The sequence below is a fragment of the Dama dama genome, chromosome 33, assembly GCF_033118175.1.
Source record: "Dama dama isolate Ldn47 chromosome 33, ASM3311817v1, whole genome shotgun sequence".
Taxonomy (NCBI): domain Eukaryota; kingdom Metazoa; phylum Chordata; class Mammalia; order Artiodactyla; family Cervidae; genus Dama; species Dama dama.
The window spans coordinates 28,595,272-28,609,216 of record NC_083713.1 but is presented as its reverse complement, the minus strand read 5'-3'; the positions used below and the strand labels follow the sequence as shown (position 1 = coordinate 28,609,216).

General features: G+C 41.0%; 1 protein-coding gene and 1 pseudogene across 1 annotated transcript in view; both read left to right on the top strand.

The window, feature by feature from the left end:
- GAD1 (glutamate decarboxylase 1) overlaps nt 1–9,743 on the top strand; it is a 35,572-nt gene extending 25,829 nt beyond the window's left edge. The window contains exons 11-16 of the mRNA XM_061135134.1: nt 17–81; nt 3,067–3,145; nt 4,340–4,489; nt 6,525–6,632; nt 8,078–8,167; nt 9,570–9,743. Coding sequence (XP_060991117.1) covers nt 17–81; nt 3,067–3,145; nt 4,340–4,489; nt 6,525–6,632; nt 8,078–8,167; nt 9,570–9,743 — 666 coding nt within the window. The remainder of the gene's footprint in view (nt 1–16; nt 82–3,066; nt 3,146–4,339; nt 4,490–6,524; nt 6,633–8,077; nt 8,168–9,569) is intronic.
- A 2,503-nt stretch (nt 9,744–12,246) lies between these two features.
- Nucleotides 12,247–12,455, top strand: LOC133051195 (translation machinery-associated protein 7-like; annotated as a pseudogene).
- Nucleotides 12,456–13,945: the final 1,490 nt, after the last annotated feature.

Here is a 13,945-nt window from a genome sequence, read left to right as displayed (position 1 = left end):
TTCTCTGTCCTCACAGGCTGCCTGGGGCGGCGGGCTGCTCATGTCCCAGAAGCACCGCCATAAACTCAGTGGCATCGAGAGGTAAGGGCTGAGCACAGGGCCTCCTCCATCCAGGCCATGCAACACATGGTGTGCTGAGTCCACTGATGTGTCTGCCCTGATCCCCAACATCTTATTCAGTTTAAGCTCACTTTTGTTCAGCAGGCACTTATTGAGCACTTACTGTATGCCAGGCACTGGGGAATCAAAGATGATGGATTTCCTAGTCAAATGAGTTTTTGCCTCAATGAGCTCACAGTTTAGTAAAAGAGAAAGACAAATAGTTACCACACCCTGTGATAAGCTCAACAGTAGATTGATTGCAAGGTGCCTGAGCAGGAGAGAAGAGAGATTTACCAGTGTGGGCATTTGGAGGCTAAATGAGTTTGTCGAGGGTACATGAAGGGGTGCTGATTTAGTTCGTTCTTCTTTCTCACTAAGCTTACATTTCCCACTAAACTGAGGAAAGGGCAGGACTCTCAGCATGCCTTATTTACTTATTTTCTTATTTACCATTCACATTCAGTGGGTGTTCTAAACCAAATACGATTTTGACCTAACTCCTAAATATCGATCTGAAATGAGCTCACAAAGATTCATTGATTCATTCGGCAACTATTTACCGAGCACCTGTCATGAGCCAGGTACCTGTCTTCAGCCCAGCCACCAGGCACTCTTCTAAAAATGTGTACCTGGCACATGTAAAAAAAATAAGGCAATATATGGAAGGTGGTGTCAACTAAAAGATTTCCCCTCCCAAATCGTACTGTCCAGTGGACTAGATGTTCATAAACAAAGAGATGTTTCATCTGCCAGGGGGTGCCATTTTAGACAGGATAGTCAGAGGCCCTTCTAGGGTGGTAGCGTTTCAGCAGATCCTAGGATAAACAGAGATAGAAAGACAGATACAAGGAAAAATGTTCCAGGTGGCGGGAAGGGCAAAAGCAAAGGTCCTGAAGAAGGATGTTCAAGGCAAGTTGGAGGAAGGACCATCATCCAGGCCACTGTGGCTGGAGCAATGTGACAGCAGCAAGAGCAGATGAGGGTGGAGCGGTGGACCGGCAGCAGACGTCAGGGAGGCGCTCCAGTGGGTCAAGTGTTCTTACCTCTCTTGTGCCTCCCCTCCTGCCTTTCAGCTTTGAGAGGCCAATATCTGAGTGAGTGGGTGAAGCATAACTTGCTGAAGCATAGTTATATGAGCCTTAACTTGGAGGACAAGATCTTATATGTAGATGGGCCAGTCCAACTGTACTTTAAATTTCTCAGGCAATTTCCATTTTCCATCTGTGAGTCAAGGGAAAACTTGAAACATTTTGCCCTAGACTTTTTCTTTTCTAACATTTTAAAGCACATATGTCTTCTGAAAGAAACGGAATCTACAGCATATGTTACTACTTTCCACTTGTAGCACCAAAGAATGATTTACTTCAGTCCTTTAGGACATTCAAAAAAATTTTTCAGATATTTTGTGAGATCTGTGTATAATTGTTTAATGGTTCAGTGCATGATAACTGTGAGAAAATGGATTAAATTCACTACCTTCTAAAATATGGCTTGACACTGATGCTTTTTAATGAGATAACATTGAGTCAACTTAGAACTTTTCATAAGATTTTCTTTATTCATGCGGTAGGTACTTCAAGCCTTTGTTCTCTTTGAACAACAGTAGAGACTCTATAGTCAAGTATACACTAAATTGTTTTCCCTCTATTGGACCTAGGCAAGATGAAGAGGTTAAAAATTCACAGCAGGAATTTAGCTCCAAGGAGAGCAGAGGCAGTATAATTCCAAGCCAATTGCTATGTCTGGGGAAAACATTCTTCACAGGTATTAAAGCACAGAGCCCAGCTGTGGGCTAGGCCATTGAGAAGGAGTTACCCAAGTTTTAATCATCATACATTACACTTGTTTGTTTCTGTAATGTCCTAGCTAACGCGCTCCTTAACCATTTAATTGTGTCTGACGGAGTGATATGGTTGCTAGGAGACCATGCTTGTTAAACTACCATTGCAGACTAAACAGGCAAGATTATGTTTATTTAGCATTTAAACAATGCTACTAAGTAGTCAAAGTCTGGAATTGTCCAACTGATCCTTGCTTTTATGTGTCCGTCTTCATACTACCTTATAAGCAAGTAGGTCAGCATCACCAGTCTGTTTTATAAGTAAGAAAAGCAAGGCAGAAAGAACCTGAGTCTATTGCCTAGCGGGAGGCAGACTAGCAGAGAGGTTATGAACACTAGATTGACAGTTAGACTCCCTGAATTTGAATCTTGACTCCAACACTTCCTGGCTGTGTGACTTTGGGTGGTGTATTGAACCCTCTTGTGCCTCACTCTCTCCATCTAAAATAGAGGTGACAATAGTCCTAATATGATAGGGTTGTTGTAAAAATTAAGTATTTCAGGCATGGTTATTAGCATTATATTTACTAACTCATTTTACTAAGTTTATTCAATTCCTTGAGGTAGATATTATTCTCCCCACTTTACAGTCAGGAAAACTGAGGCACAAAGGAGTTGTGTAACTTGCCCAAACTGGCAAATGTCAGAGCAAGGTTTCAGACTTGGGTAATCTGGCTTCAAAGCTTGAGTTCATAAGCATGACACCACACTGATAAAATGCTTGTAATGCTCTTGGGATACTAAGAAACATAATAAATGCTCTTCATAAATGTTAGCTAGTATTAATAGCAGTTTTTTAGAGAAGGCAGTCTGCTACTTAGTACTCTGAGACTGCCCACAAAGTGTTTATTTACCACTTATTGGTCAGTTTAGGGGGCTTCCCTTGTGGCTCAGCTGGTAAAGAATCTGCCTACAATGCAGGAGACCTGGGTTCGATCCCTGGGTTGGGAAGATCCCCTGGAGAAGGGAAAGGGTATCCACTCCAGTCTTAGGTCAGTTTAGGGGACTGGGCACTGAAAACGTGCATTGACTTGAGTTGTGGGGGGTGATGGTTTCCTCAAGTGGACAGTTGCCGCTTGCTGACCCCTGCAACTTCTCCTCAGAGTATCATATGCTTCTTTCAGGGCCAACTCTGTCACCTGGAACCCTCACAAGATGATGGGTGTGCTGCTGCAGTGCTCTGCCATTCTTGTAAAGGAAAAGGTCTGTCCTCCCCCTAGAGATGAGCTATTGGCCTGCACACCCTTTAGAAGGCATGAGAAGGGGGAAGTTTGGAGGTCTTCTTACAGTATTTGTTGAGGAATTGCCAAGGCTGACAGCCTGGCTCAGCCTGCCACGGCTGTTGTTTCCCCTCTGTGTCTGCTAGGCTTCAGCTAACCCAGCACCTTCCCTTGGCTCTTGCTCTGCACAATTCCTTCTTCCTTGTTCAGTGCTCAAGGCCCTGCCAGTGGAGGAAACTTCAAGGGCATTGTTTTATTTCACATTCCTTCTCTAAAAAGTGAGAGTGATAAGCTGAGCTGCCACCTCTCACCTCAGGACGAAAAGAGGTGGCGGGAACATACTTCAGGTTCTGAGCGTGAGTCTGTGGCCCCAAGAGCTGAAACAGATTACTCCGAACCACAACTACAGATGTCAACTCAGGGCAACTGGGAATGTTGACCAAAAAGCTGTGAGTTAGTAGCCTGTTCTCTTCTTTAAGACTCTAACAATGGAACCCCGCCCTGCAGAGCTTGGTTCCTTCAGTAAAACTTTGCACGCTGAAGCATTCACAAAAGTCTGGAGAGTTTTGTTCCTTCAGTAAAACTTTGCACGCTGAAGCATCCACAAAAGTCTGGAGAGCTTTGTTCTTTCAGTAAAACTTTTGCACCCTGAAGCATCCACAAAAGCCTGTTTCTGTCCTGTGGCAGCCACAAATGCAGATGCTCCTTACTCCACTCCTAAGTAGAGTGCCTGTTAACTTCATCTGGGAAAGGACTGGAACACCTTTTAAGGGGCACTTTGGGGAGGACAATTCTTCTACACATGAGACTGTCCCATCCTCTGTAGGAAGTTTATATCCCCAACTCCTGCCAACTGAATGCCATAGCACTTCCCAGTCTGTGAAATAACCCGAAACAGCCACAGACATTTCCAGATGCTCCTTAGAGGGACAATAGGGTGGGCGCTCATGGTTGGCATCTGAGACGAAAGATAATTTTCCAAGTACAGTGACAGAGGAGAAGGGGCAAAGGTTCTTCCAAGGGTGGTTTTAGAGAAGGACATTGGGACAAGTGCAAGTCCTCATGAGACATTAGAAGAAAGGTTGTATGTGACCCCAAGTCCAGCGTGCCTTGTTTCCAAGCCATCCACACTTCTGTCCTGAGAGTACAGATTTCCATGTGTTGATTTCCATGGCAGGGTATCCTCCAAGGATGCAACCAGATGTGTGCGGGATACCTGTTCCAGCCGGACAAGCAGTATGATGTCTCCTATGACACTGGGGACAAGGCCATTCAGTGTGGCCGCCACGTAGACATCTTCAAGTTCTGGCTGATGTGGAAAGCAAAGGTATGAAGAATGGCCTTCAGGAAATAGAGCAGAAGTGTAATTTGCACAGGCTGGCTGGCAAAAGAGGGGCAAAGCTGTATCACAGATAATTCATTATGTGTGTAATCAATATCTAGATAATTGAGTTAACTGTATTTTCTTTGCTTGTGAATGAAATAACTTTATCCCTTATGTCAAATTCTCTCTCTTTCCATTCAGTCTCAATTTGAATTAGCATGACATTTTCTTTAACTTTCTCTTATAAGCACTAAAAATTTTGCCAAGATAAGGGCTTCCACAGCAGTTCTTAGGGATACTGAAATTATTTAGTGCAGATGTAGAGAAAGAGATAAAGATAAAATTACTGCATTTTTCTGTGTAAAACCCTGATTTCTTTTATGAGATCTCGAATCATGGGATGTATATGTCAGTTTTAAGTTCTATTTAAATAACGGCCTCTTTCATACCCTCTTCTAGAAAATGCATACTTGATTCTAAGAAATCCTAAACTGAGGCATGCTGTGTCTGCATTTATCAGTCTTTCAGGTTGCTTTTCTATGTCTAGAAGAAAAAAAGCAAGCTATTGGAATTTCCCTCAAATTTTGGATGAGGAGAAGGAATACTATGTGACTATTTGTTTCAAAAGTATTTTTATGCAGTCAAGTAAAGGCAATTTTGATTTCACAGCTTTAGATCACAACCATCATTTTTCTTTACTGTAAATTAATTTTAGTAAGTTTCAAGATTAGGTCTACTAATACCAAAACAACAAGGTTTTCCAGCCAAACATCTAGTCAAATGTTCTTCTGTAGGAAGAATTTGATGGATTATTAGTGTTTTTCCTCACTAAGTCATTTTGTCTTAATATAGAAATAGTCTGAATTTGATTTCTACCACAAAGTAATCACAGGTATTTTAAGCATATAAATAGCCACGAATTGCAAGAAGAGAAAGAGCCCTATGATTCAGAAATATAATAACCACATGGCCTGTCTCTGTAATTTGTGCCTTGGTTTTGCCTAACAATAACCCCTTGAACCATCTGCCGGAAGTTTGGCTCACAGTGAATTGGTTACCAAGGTGAGATCCTGGTGTGGGCTTCATTCTCAAGAGGAAAGCGGACTGGCCCAGGCACATGCTCAGCGATGACTGCTGCTTTGCCAGTGTTGGCCTTGGCCCAGGTGCATTAGCAACCCACAAGCCTCGTGCATCTGCTCTCCTTGCTGACACCGGCCCACTCAACAACCCCCATGCTGCTGTCACTAATCAGCCATGCTGGCTTTGGAAACTCATGCTCAGCCAGTTTGTCAATACTTGGAGCTATTGCCGTCTCAGGGTGTGTCCTAAGACCAGTGCTTCCCCTTCTGCCTGCCTGCCTGCCACCACAAAGGGGTAACATGATGTTATGTGGAGGGTAGCCTCTCCGGGAGTGAGGGGGATGTGTTTGGTCAGGACTTCCTTCTGGGGAAGGTAGGTTCCAAAGTACTATTTCTCCAACTCTCTGAAGAACCAGTTGGGGTTTTCTTTAACCTGTCATAGACCAATACAATAAAGATGAATTGCTAGAAGGATGAAATAGAAAGCCATACAAAATATAAACATCAATTTTAAAAATGAGATTCAGTAGATGTAAAATTACTCTGTCAAACGGCCATAGAAGTTTCTTATTGCTTAATCTCAGGTTTTCAACTCATCTCATCATGGGCTGGTTACAGTGTGTGTCCGTAGACGACAGTTTGGGTGGCAGTAACCTAAAGCAAACCAAAAATGGGCTTCAGACTCAGGCTGTGAATTACTAGCAAGAATCTAAAAGCCCTGTTGAGGATAACTGCCCAGAGACTAGAATGCTTTCAAAAGAGATTTGGCACATGTTATCACATACAGAGCTGTGAGAAAACCATACACATTCAATGAGATGGTTCTTGCTAACCATCTCCAAGAATACTCTTCTGTATATTTCTGATAGATAAAGACAGCAAAGCCCTCTCAATGCCATCACAGGGAAATGCAACTCTTCACCAACAAATATGACTTTCTTTCTTTTTAAAAAAAACAGGGTACAGTGGGCTTTGAAAATCAGATCAACAAATGCTTGGAACTGGCTGAATACCTCTATGCCAAGATTAAAAACAGAGAAGAATTTGAGATGGTTTTTGATGGTGAGGTAAGCTGTCATCCTGAACTAACATGTATCAAATATCTATTGATGGAAGTTTACTGAGGGACGCTTCTGAAGCTGTAGTGTCCCACATTACCAGAAGCTGCTTCTGAATTTTCATTCTATGCACTCCTCGTTTACTTCCCTCTGTGTTCACAAATGTTTCTTCCAGTAGCATTGGGACGACTTTTCCCCTTCTCTTGCAAAAAGGTGTAGTTCTCAGCCAGCTCTTCATAGACAAGAGGTCTTTCCTTGGCAGGTCTGAACCCTGTATCATTCTTGGAACTTACTGTGGTGGTGTACCTCCATGAGAAAGTGTTCTTCAGTTCCAAGAAGCTCATGGGATGGGTATACCGATCCTATACCCTTGTCTCCCAAGACTGGTCCTAAAATGAAGTTGTACTCTACATAGATTCATTGTGATGAGAGCAAGATAAAATTGTCTCTGCCCTGAGTTCAGATCCACACAGCACACAGGAAGGTGCTTGTTATTCTGGTATTGGCTGAGCGCCTGCCGTGTGTCTTGCCCCAGAATGGGAGCTTGGTTGTATGTAGAGTAGTGACAAAAACAGGTACCATCTCTCCCCTATTGGAGCTCACAGCTAAATAAAGCTGGAATAGGAGCCAGTGCTGAATAGAAGGAATTACACTCATAATCCAGTGTAATAAAATACTGCCTGCATTCAACTCAGTCTATTTATCAGGCACCTAAACTACTAGTAACACTCTGGAGAGTCGCCAAATGAACAAGAAAGAGCCCTAAGCAGTTCAAATCCATCATACAGTGCTCATGCATTTCACCTCTGGTGCCTCACGCTCATCATTTACACTATTTTAAATGTTCCACTAGCAGGTTAAGATGAATATGATGTCTCCAACCCATGAAAGGTAGGCACAGTGATGGCAGACAGCAACTAGGAAGGAAACTGAAAAACTGTAGCAAGAATACAGTAGTACTCAAAAAGCATGAGAGTCCTTAGAGAAGGATCACTGAACAATTCAGTATATCTCAGTCAGCCCTGTCTTACAGTTTATAACCGGTACCAATGTTCATTATAATAATCCTGAATTATCAGGAGAAGGTTTAGTATTGATAGAATAAAGTCAAAACATTCAGTACCAAAACAATTAACAATGCTTTGAGCATCTTCTATATATGAGGCACTACAAAAAGGCAAGATGGATAATATCCTTTATTGAAATGACTGAAATGTAGTATTTTTAACATTTCACTGTTCAAAGGTGGGTAACTTTAATCAACCAGAAAATTGGTTGTGGGAAATAGCTCTCTTCCCAGATATGATGGGATAAACCAGGCTTTGTTCTCCCAAGTATAGAAGTAACATGAAGCCTTTTTGAGGGATGGGTGGGGAGTTAGAACAGCTTTCTCTCAAGTTCTCTTAATTTTCTGTTTTGTTTTTATGCATGCTTGTTTGTGAAAATTGCTGCAGCCTGAGCATACGAACGTCTGTTTCTGGTATATCCCACAAAGCCTCAGGGGTGTTCCAGATAGCCCCGAACGACGGGAAAAGCTACACAGGGTATGGAATCTCTCCTTGTCTCTTCTAACCCTCTGCAGTTTCTCTGGCTGGTCACAACATCCTCACTCTAGGAGTCTATCTGAACAGGAAGAAATAAAAGCTAAAGGTTTGGGGTGATACGGAGACATCTTGTTATATTCTTCTTCTTGGGTCTGAATTGTCCCCACTGTGGTTCAGATGCAGTGGGAATTTCTAGGGAATGCATCCCTGCATGAGGTTGGTGTTTGTCATCAGAGGGGCCATCTGCTGTACAGTTGAATAATATATATATTCCTTGGAACTTCCGTACTAAACCATGTCTGTTAAAATATCTTTTGTTAAGTTTGAGTCAACTCTAATGCTGATTCATTTTAGTTACTGGTTTCTATATCTAGTTTATATGTTAGTTATAGTTGTTTGTATTTAATTTATATAATATTTCACTCATCTAATCATTCAACAGATATTTGGTGAGCAGAGTTCATGTGCCAGACAGTATCCCAGGTGCTGGATTATACAGATGTCTTCATTTGTATTGTTGCCCATGTGAATTTTTCATTTTTGTTTTTGATTTTGACTTTATTATCATTGTCCTGTGTCTGACTTTAGAAATTCAGTTGCACAATACTTTCTGTAGGAATGTATGTTTGAGTAGACTTAAATAGTCATTAGTGGCCATCATCAAAAAAGTTACAAATAATAAGTGCTGGAGAGGGTGTGGACCAAAGGGAATCTTCCTACACTTTTTGTGGAAATTGGTGTCGCCTCTATGGAGAACAGTATGGAAGTTAGCTATAAAAAGAATGAAATAATGCCATTTGCAGCTGCATGGATGAACCTAGAAATTATCATACTAAGTGCGGTAAGTCAAACAGAGAAAGACAAATATCACATGATATCACTTAAATGTGGAATCTAAAAAATTATATAAATGAACTTATTTACACAATAGAAGCAGACTCACAAACATAAGAAACAAACATGGTTACCGAGGAAAGAGGGTGGCGGGAAGGACAAATGAGGAGTTTAGGGTTAGCAGATACACACTGCTGTATATAAAATAAACACTAGGTCCTACTGTATAGCACAGGGAGCTATGTTCAATATCTTGTAATAACCTATAATGAAAAAGAGTCTGAAAAATAACCTGTGTATGTGTGTGTATAACGGAATCACTTTTCTGTCCACCTGAAACTATCACAGTATTGTCAATGAACTGTTTATGTCAATGTAAAAATTAGTCATTAGATATTAACCACTGAAGAAATTTGGATATAAAATATTTCTTTGCCTTTGTGTCAGTGTAAATACATAATGAGAAGCAGATTGCTCTTTTTTTCCAGCTAAGAAATGGGTTGTATTATGAAAAAGAGCATGGTGTTAGTATCAATCTTGAGTTTTGTCTTGTGTTTTCCCTTACAAGGTGGCCCCGAAAATCAAAGCCCTGATGATGGAATCTGGCACAACCATGGTTGGCTACCAGCCTCAGGGGGACAAGGCCAACTTCTTCCGGATGGTCATCTCCAACCCAGCCGCTACCCAATCTGATATTGACTTCCTCATTGAGGAGATAGAGAGGCTGGGCCAGGACCTGTAATTGCCACGCACAGTACATCAGTTTCTGGGACTTCCCTTTCCCCTCTGCACTCTAGAACAAACCTCTATATGTTGCTGAAGCACATAGGCCATTTCATTGAGGGAAAACATAGTATCTTGAAGAATACTGTTAAAACCTTCCTTAAGCTTATTAGAGTTAGCCGGAAATAATGTTCTTTTTCAAAAGTTGCACATTAGGAGCACAGTATATATGTACAGTTATATATACCTCTCTCTATAAATACACGTCTGTATAGTGAGTGTGGTAATAGATCACAGCATGTCTCCCACTCCAAGAGAATCCATTTTACCTTCTTCCTCAGTTACTGAGGGGCCAAACATGCCACAAACCAGCTTGCCCAGCCACCCCAGAGAAGATGTTTTTTCAAAATGCTGTGTGTTGGGGACCAAGGAAAATGCTGTTGGCAGGCATTGACCTCACTGTCAGTATTTCACCCATCTGAAGTCATGATGGATGAGAAAAAGTGCCACTGGGTGACAAGAGTCCCACCCTCCCCATTAGTATCCTGTTAGGGGAAACCAGTAGCAGAGTCATTGTTTCAGGTGTACTATTGCCGTGAATTTAGAGTTTAATTTTGTGTAGGTTGTGCATATTTCTGTTGTTTGTCCTTGGGAGGGGGAGGGGAAGAATATATGTAATGAGCTCAATGACTGTTTGTAGGTAAATGAAATATTTGCTTATTTATATTCAGAGATTTACCATGTTAAAGAGGTGTCTTGTATTTTCTTCCCATTTGTAATGTATCTTATTTATATATTAATGCAGTAAGTTCTGAAAATTGTTTATGGTATTTTCGTGCACTTGTGAGCCAAAGAGAAAAGACTGAAATTAGTAAGACTTGTATTATATTAGAGTGCCCTTAAAATAATGATTTAAGCATAACTTTACCGTCTATAAAAGAATTCTGATACTGTACATAACATCGTATATATGGAAATCCCGTGACTTACATAGCATCTGCTCTTCTATTACTCTTTCTGTCTGGCTGTATGTTGGGTGTTCTCTATGCTTTTCTAGTAACTGTTGGGTAATAATTAGGTCTTCTGTAATTTTGTAGTAGTTCATGACCAATCTCTGTGACCCTTAGCGCAAACCTAAGGCAATGTTTCTGAAGACTTTCTGAAGATCTCACACTGACCAGGCTCACAACTGTTTTTGAAGAAAGGAAATTCACACTGTGCATTTTAGAGTATGCAAGAAGACTATAAATAAATAAAAATATTCTCTGTGGAGAATTTGAACAAAATTTTCTTTCAGTATGTGTTTCATGCAGAAAAGAGAAGTTTCCTGTTATGGTTACTGGGATCACCATAGCCCATTCATGCTCCCCAGCTGACTTCAGGTGATGCTCACTACCTTTATTAGGTTGGGACTCAACCCACAGTCTTAAGAGTCCCAAGCTGCTTATCTAAAAATCATTGGGATTCTAATTAAATAAAATTTGCGGTTCACACTTGGAAAAAGAAAAATCATTCCTATTTTTCATTTTCCTATTCTGTATCTTGGAATTCCATTCATTCATTCAACAAATGTTTTATTTTTCTGTTATAGCCACTGTTCTAGGACTAGAATTGCAGAAGTGTGCATGGCTGAAAAAGTTTGCTTCTCGTGGGGATCTCCCACCACTTGGTATCTACAGTATCTGAATACTTCTAAGAGCACAGAATTGTGCCTTCCAGCTGCTTATGCTTCTACAGTAGGCCCAGTTCACTTCCTCAAGAAATATATTTTGGTGCTGGGTTATTATGAAATAGAGACCATTCTCTATGAATATTCTGTTAAACCATGATAATACCATCTCACTCATTTGGAATACAAGGAGTTCCCTATTTGGCACTTGTAGGGATTAAATGAGTCATTTTTAATAGCATATCAATTGCACAAGTAACCATTGTATTAAACAAACTAGACTCCATAGGAAAGTGATGTTAAAGTCACTTTTTTCCTCTAACTGTTCCTTCAGTTCCTCTCTGAAGGAGGGGTTGATTGTTTCCATGCCTGTATTTGAATTCAGGCTAATCTCATAGCTTTCCTGGCCTCTCAGGCACAGAACAGCCTCATTTTAGAAACTGTCCAACTCTGTGTAATAAGCAAGCCCTCAAATTTGTATCCAGTATAGAATTTCCCCCCTTGTTCCTGCTGATACTGTTTTGGGCTGCAGTCCATTGTGGGGGGCGGCGGTGGGGGGTGGGGGCAGGGGCATGTCCAGGGTGGCAAGGCTGATGGTGGAGACACAGTCAACTTCTTTTTTCACTCTTTCCAGCTACTGTATTTTCCCATCTACAGTCAGATCTAGGGAGAGAAGGGGTCAGAGTAACAAAGTCACAATTTTAGATAACTGTTAAATTGTCAGTTGGCCTCCAGGCCCCTGGTCTATAACATATTTTTTTCTCATGGGACAATATTTTGAGAAGAAATTTTTAAATTAAGATATAACTAAGGTACAGTAAGATTCACTCTTTATAGTGTAATATGAGGGGAAGGGGCGGCAGGCACCATGTCGGGCTGCGAAGGTGGCAAGAAGAAGCCCCTGAAGCAGCCCAAGAAGCAAGCCAAGGAGATGGACGAGGAAGATAAGGCATTCAAGCAGAAGCAGAAGGAGGAGCAGAAGAAACTCAAGGAGCTAAAAGCAAAGGCCGCGGGGAAAGGCCCCCGGCCACTGGTGGAATTAAGAAATCTGGCAAAAAGTAAGCTGTTCCTTGTGCCTGAGGCAATGATGACCCTTAGTTCCATTCCTGTTTAAACACCTGGATTCCCTGCCATGATATCTGTTGCCGCCTATAGCTAGAATGAAGTGTTGTCTTGGAACCTATTGTACATTTAAGAATAAACTTCTGTATAGTGTAATATGAATTTTGACAAACCCATTCAGTAATGTAACCATCACAATACCTAGAACAGTTCCATCACACCCATAAATTCTCCCACATCCCTTTGTGAGTAGCACCTTCTCCCACCCCTAATTCTTGGCAGCCTCTGATTTGCCTGTTTCTAGAGTCTTGTTTCTCCCATTTTGTAAATGGAATCATATAATATGTAACCTTTTGAGTCTGGCTTCTTTCTCCTAACACCATGCATTTGGAATTCATCCATGTTGTTGTCTGTATCATTTGTTCATTCCTCTTAGTACTGCATAGTATTCCATTTGTATGAATGTACATTTTTTCTGTTCTCTCACACAAGGAAATTTGAGTTGTTTCCAGCCTGGGGCAATTAAAATAAAGCCACTATAAACAGTAGGGTACAGATTTTTTGTGTGAACATAGGTTATCATTTAACTTGGGTAAATAACTAGGTGTAGGATTGCTTAATCATATGGCAAGAGTATGTTTATCTATGAGGTAACTAGTTCCAAAGTGGCTGTACCATTTTGTATTCTCACTAGCATTGCAGAAATTTTCTAGTTGCGCTATATTTTGCTGACATCTGGTGTTGTTGATTTTTTAAAATTTTAACCATTCTTTTGTTGTTGCTACAGCTTTATTGAAATATAATTCATATGCCATGTAATTCACTCATCTTAAAGTATATAATTCCCTGGCTTGTAAACTGTTCACAAAGCTCTAAAGCCATCACTCCAGTCAAATTTAGAACATTTTAATCATCCCACAAAGAAACCTCATACCCATCAGCAGACATTCCTCATTCCCATATACATATCCTCCCCAGCCCTTGGAAGCCACTACACAGCTTTTTGTCTATCCTAGACATCACATATAAATGAAATCACACAGTTATGTAGTCTTTTGTGACCAAATGTGACTTCGGATGTTTTCAAGGTTTATCTTTGATATAGCATTCATCATTACTTCATTCCTTGTATTGCTGGATAATATCCCATTGCATGGATACACTACTTTTTTTATCTCTTCATCAGTTAATGGACATTAAGGTTACCACTTTTTTACTATTTTAAACAATACTAGGCTTTGCAGTTTGGCTCAGATGGCTCAGATGCAGTTTGGCTCAGTTTGGCTCAGATGCCTGCAACGTGGGAGGCCCGGGTTCAATCCCTGGGTCAGGGAGATGCCCTGGAGAAGGAAATGGCAACCCACTCCAGTACTCTTGCCTGGAAAATCCCATGGATGGAGGAGCCTGGCAGGCTACAGTCCATGGGGCTGCAAAGAGTCGGACACGACTGAGCAACTTCACTTTCACTATGAATATTTGTGTACAAGTCT